Source organism: Chrysochloris asiatica, unplaced genomic scaffold, assembly GCF_000296735.1.
Source record: "Chrysochloris asiatica unplaced genomic scaffold, ChrAsi1.0 scaffold00290, whole genome shotgun sequence".
NCBI classification, from domain to species: domain Eukaryota; kingdom Metazoa; phylum Chordata; class Mammalia; order Afrosoricida; family Chrysochloridae; genus Chrysochloris; species Chrysochloris asiatica.
The window spans coordinates 469,407-475,406 of record NW_006408808.1 but is presented as its reverse complement, the minus strand read 5'-3'; the positions used below and the strand labels follow the sequence as shown (position 1 = coordinate 475,406).

Below are 6,000 nucleotides of genomic sequence, written 5' to 3'. Positions count from 1 at the left end.
CTAGCCTTGTGGTTAGCAGCCCAGTGCGTAATCCACTCTGCTCCCAGGGATCCCCATTGTGAGATGTCATTCACCCCAGGTGAGAGGGTAGCATGTGAAATTACTAAGCCTGGGCTTCCTTGGGGGGTCTTCTGTGGCTTGTGCAGATACTCTTTACATTGAATAGACTACAGTCATCTTTCTGGCCTAAGATTGGAGGTGAGATCTTGAAGAGATCTTGCCAGCACTCACCGTCAAGTCTCCACTTTGCATTTTGAGTGGAGGGATGGGAGATACAATGAGAATGAAGAACAGCATGTGTCTTCATTTTATTTTTAAGGTCAAAGTCACTACAAGTAGTTGTAGGACATGAAATAGCCACACCGTGAATGTTGTTTGAAACAGGAAGGGATGTTTGATTTGGATTAACCAATTATATGTGAACAAAGAATGTTTACATATTTAGTCAGTTGTTTGGGAAGATAGCAAACCTGAGTTCTAAGTCTCTTCTTTAACCCACATTTGAAACAACTGAAATAGGATTATGCCTACAGTTGCCTCTCCCTGTTGTTATTGTTGTTGTTGAATTATTGGATTGTTGTTGTTAGTTTTTTTGGGGGGGTGGGGGTGTTCTGTCTTAAATCCTAATTGCAGTTCAGTCTAAATTCACTGATTATCTTGTGACTATAAGTTGAGGCAGATAGATATCTGTGACATAGTTAAGTTTTGTGTGTCTGGGTGATACAGATAACGTGAATTTTTATTTTTTAAGATTTGGGTTTTGATTTCAGCCCTCTGATTACCAGGACTCCTGCAAATGGTGAAACTGATTGAAATTTCAATTTGTTAGCCTTTTCCCTGTTGGAAAGTCTAATAAATAGTCAAAGGGGGACCACAAGACAGACATACCCAGCATGTGGCCCGAAGCCTCCCACACACTGGATATTCAGCCCCTTAACAATCAAGAACCCAGGCAAAGTTTCCTTTTTAAATAATTGTCTGCATTTTTCCCTCTCATTGACACTTAATTTGCATGTGTAGCTTCATGTTTGAGATTTCATGTGTTTAAAGTTGCTCTCCCACCCATGGCCATTTTTGACATTCATGTTACTGCTTTAGGATAGAAGCATGTTTTCTTGTGAACAGTCATATCCTGGCCTCTCAAGCCAGATGCTTCTGTAATACCTAGGGGGTGCTGTCCCAGTGGTCTACCCATTAAGATGGTCTTGAAATCCTCTCAGTTTTAGTTTTCTTGAAATTCTTTACTTGTACATAAATGTTGTTCTCCAGATGCCTTGCCGAACTTGTCCCTGGAAGATTTTTATTTTGGTGATAAGCGTGGTGCCATGTTCATGTTATGCGTAATACCAAACGGTGGGGGTGGAGACGGCAGGCCAGCCACTAAATGACTGTCTACAAATGTGTACTAGACTGGCTGCCTTGTTTTGATGCTTCAACATCCTGGTAACTTATATTTTCCTTTTTGTTTCTCCATTTCACTTAATGATTTTCTATGTATTGTTGCAGACATCTCAACAATGAGCATGCGCTGGACGATAGAAGTACAGCCCAGTGTAGAGTTCAAATGCAGGTTGTACAGCAGTTAGAGCTACAGGTAAAACCACATTTATTTCTAATATTGCCTCCGTATTCCTGAACCCTACATTTCTACAGTGTTCTGTGTAACCGGTTCCTGTGTAATCATTGTTGAATCGAGGACCCAGAGCCTACTGTTGTCCTCCCTTCCTTTATTTAATGTCCTTGAATGATTATATAAGGATTTGTTTTGCCTCTGTGGGCGAGTCCGGCTTCATGTTTCTAGAAGGAACTGCTTGCTTTAGATGTTTCAGAGTTTGCTGTGCACGTGTGTTTGTGGCAAACGCTCAGTTAGTACTTTACCTTCACCCTGTCGCCCCCTCTCTCCCTTTCCTTTGTACCTTCTGACTGTCTTTTGTGGCGTTAGTCTTCTAAGTTACTGTTATGACGTGGGACTTGGAGGAGAGAGCGGGCAGTGAGATGGTGAGTGAATGAATGAGAACCAGGAAGAGTGACTGGAAACAGAACTTGGCATGCAGCCGACACACACGAGCGTGTTTTGCAGAGGTAAAGTGGAAGTCATACGTGGATGTCTTCCTCGTTTGGCACTATTCCCTCTTCTCTCAGTGACTGTGAGAATTCTTGAGAGTTGCTTGCGCCCCTCTGCTCATTCATGGCCACACACATGAGTATTCCTATTTTATGTAGATGTATAATCTCACATTTGGAAAAACATGGAACACTGTTGAATGTACTTTCTGACGAAGAGAAAAGAAAACTTGTGCACACTGTCCTGTGGATCCCCTTAGTGAGGGATGTGGGGGGGACCCTTAAAGTGGGTTCAGCTTCCTGGTGTAATTTGTTGATGCGCCGCCATATTGGAACAATAGTCCCATTCTTGGTATAATTAGTAGAAAATTAGTTTCTAAAAGTAAAAATTGGGTCAGAAATGGAGATTATTAAAATGTACAATTGCAGAAGCCTGACCCCGCAAACCCCATTTAATGCAACTGAGTTCCAAAATGCTTTTGAGTGCTTTATGACTCACATGGCTTCTTTCTGTGGCTGGTTTAGTGTAGGCAAGAGGTTAGCAGACTAGGGGAAATTAAAACAATGTTGTACATTATATTATTACCAGCCATCGAAAAACCTATTTCGTATGCAAGACAGCAATGTGGAGATATATGGAGAGCCCTAGGCTAAGTACAGAAGATAATTACATTTGGAATTTTACTGAGTTAAGTCATTTACAGCTTCAAATAGTTGCAGAGAAAAATCAGCCAAAACATACTAAAACTTTTTTGTTGTGACTTTTTGGGATAGAAAGGAATTTTTTTTTTTTTAATTACTTATTATCTTATATGACAAATTACTTTTTTTTTTTTAATAAGAATTTTCTCAAAAATTATTTTTTTAGCTGTTTAATATTTTTCTATGTAAGATACAGATGTGAACTTAATTGGAATAGCAGGCTGTTCATACAGACAACGGGCACATCATTAAAAATCAGAATTTTAATGTATCTGATTGGAAACACCTTTAAATTGAGTTTGTTTGTTGAGAAAAGAAAAATAGGTTTACCCCAGATTTCACTTACGAATCAAGAACAATTAGCCCTTGAAAAACTTAGATTTTAACAGAGCAAGAGCTTTGTATCTCGTAACCACCTGACTTTATATGTAAATATGTATTGGTGGCGTTATTGATAAAGTGATGCAAGCTCCTGTATTTATTTATGTAAGTGATAAAATTAATTTTTTAAATGACTGGCCAGTAAGGAAATCATTGACCAGAATCATCATAGTTTGCCAGACTTCAGATTGGAGTGTTGGGCTGAGGAGCTGTTCTATTAATTGTTCTTTCATCTTGGCAAAGTGAGGGCAAGTAAAGGAAAGGAGTTAGACTGTCAACAAGACAAGTGAGGTTTTTGTTGGGTTGTGTTTTAATTCTTCGGGGGCTTTAAAGAGTGCTTAAGCATTTGAGTGCTAGATGAAGAGTTGGTGGTTAGAACCTACCACCTGTTCTGCGGGAGAAAGATCTGGCTGTCTGCTCGTGGCCTACATAGAGATCCGTGGAATATAATTGAGAGTTCAGAAATAAACCCTCATATTTATGGTAAAAAGGAGCTCTGGTAGCGTAGTGGTTACGAATCGGGCTGCGAACCGCAAGGTCAGCAGTTCGAAACTACCAGCTGCTCCGTGAGAGAAAGATGAGGCTTTCTGCTCCCGTAAAGATTTACAGCCTCGGAAACCCTGTACAGGGTCGCTAGGGGTCAGAACCGACTGATGGCCCTTAACAACAACATCAACATCCCTTTCCACAAGATATTTGCCAGCTAAGCCCTGCTCAACAGGATCCCAAAAAAGCCCAAAACAACCAGTGAATTTGTGTCATCTTATTGATGACACAATAAATTTCCCTTAGGTTCCTGGTCTTCTCACTGACCCTCAGCTGCAGTGTACCTGACTGCCTAGTCTATGCATACAGGTGATCTTGGAGGTCATGGGAAGGCATTCATTCAGTAGAAATTAACAGGATTCTGTTACATAGCCTCTTACTAGTGCCTCTAAGAACTACACCAGTGATTAAAAACCCACAGGGCTGCCCTCCTAGTTCTTACCATCTGTAAAGGAAAAGGGACAATAAATGCATTATTTCTAAAAGTACTGTTCATTTATTGGGCGGTGCTGGCTGACACCAATGGATTATTGAAAACACCAGACATGTGCTTAAAAGAGGGTGTTTCAGTGGTAAATTTGAGCCAAAGCAATGCCTATTTTATGCGTTACTTACTATTCAATCAAAGGAAACAGACAATAAACAGTCCGAAGTCTTTAGAATTTTGGAAACACTTGCCCTGAGAAAGAGCAGGGATGGCCCTGAGAGTCTTTGGGTTACAACCTTGGCATATTTGGAGGTTTCTTGGCAAGGTTCCGTTACATTCAAAGCTAGACTCCCTTTAGGCTTCCTGCTTCTCTGAAATTCTGCATTTCTACGTTTTGCTGTTGCTTCTGCCATTCCACACACCCAGGTCTGGAAACGTTCTTTTCCGATTTGGTGAGTTCATATTTCATTGTGTCCATGGAGCTTAAGATACTGGGAAAATTGGGTTCAGGCGGCAATAAGAACACTTTCAGTTTCTGGGTTTTGCTCTAACAGTTTTTTGCTCTCTTTCCCATTGGCTCGGTTCCCCCTATTCTAACTGCACACTGGTACATCACCTCATCTAGGAGCACGCACACCCAGACCTTGGTGACCCAAGGACTACTTGTGCTGTTTCCTTTAAAAAATGCATTTCCCAATCCAGCAACTTCCTAAACCTCCAAGCCTTTCAGAGAAAGATCACAAAGTTACTATTAATTAACTTGAATTAGAATAATGTTTGTGCCTTTCAGGTTTACATACAAAACATCATCAGGTGTGAACAATTCCCAAAGCATGCTCTCTGTATTCCAGCGGGAAGAACCTCTCCTCTACCCCTTTAGCCTTACAAAGTATCACTCGACAGAGCAGTAGACTACCAGTGTTTACAGCTGGCATTGCCCCTATTGTAAAAGCAAAACCAATAAGTTCAAATTAGATCTTACCGTATGCAACAATTGAAATTGATTATGTCTACTCTAGAGAATCCTTGTAAAAGAGATTTCCCGAGGCCAATGGGAGAACAGAGCCCATGGCTAGAGCAGGGTAAAACTGCTTCAGGTGTCTTGAGTGCTGTCCCCTATACTTCACAGTCCCTCTGTATTAAAGCCCCAGAAAGCTTGGCTCTGGCCCAAAACAGGAGGTTTCATGTCTCGGAGTCATCAGTCAACCCTCCCTAAAAAGTCAGTTACAGTTCTTTTTTCTAAATAACCATTGTTAGCCTCGAGGATTAGTGACGAGTGTTTCCCTTCATAGTGCTATCTGTGTAATCCTAGAATCGAAACGCAAAGCCTGTAAGATTCTAATGTTGAGATTCAGACTGGACTCCGAAACAGAAATGAAGGCGATGGGTCCAGGACTCATTCTGACTTAAGCTCATGGGATCCACATGGTGCGTTAAAGCTACCCTCTTCATGTGTACTTAAAATCTGTGACTTGACTTAGAAACCACAAAGTTGTAAAAAAAAATATGTACATATGGATAAAAGTTCATGGAAAAATTCTATTATCTTTTACTTTTTCCATGAACTTTTGTAGCCCCTTTGTGTGTGTGTGTGTGTTTATTTATATGAAAGTGTCAAAATGTGTCCTGGACTGAGTGTGCACAGCTTGATAGAGGAGAGTCGGTTCACACTGTTTGTCATGTTGCACCTGTTCTCGCATTGAGAGAGACAAGAGTCAAAAAGGCATCTAAGTGGACATTCTGAGCCTTTGAATATTTCTCACTGCATTTCATTATGACAAAGACAGTTGTAAGTTTTTGACGTTTTACCGGTAGACCACGTAGGGATTAACCCTGTCACGTGGGAGGCTTACATTGTGAACCCCCAGGAAGGGAAGGCA

The 6,000-nt window shown here is 40.9% G+C and overlaps 1 protein-coding gene across 8 annotated transcripts in view; it reads left to right on the top strand.

Moving 5' to 3' along the window:
- The window catches only part of FOXP1 (forkhead box P1), a 519,679-nt gene that overhangs the window by 475,128 nt on the left and 38,551 nt on the right, over positions 1 to 6,000 (top strand). For all 8 annotated transcript variants that reach the window (XM_006874620.1, XM_006874625.1, XM_006874621.1 and 5 more), the window contains one exon: positions 1,507 to 1,594. In XM_006874620.1, the coding sequence (XP_006874682.1) occupies positions 1,507 to 1,594 (88 nt within the window). The remainder of the gene's footprint in view (positions 1 to 1,506; positions 1,595 to 6,000) is intronic.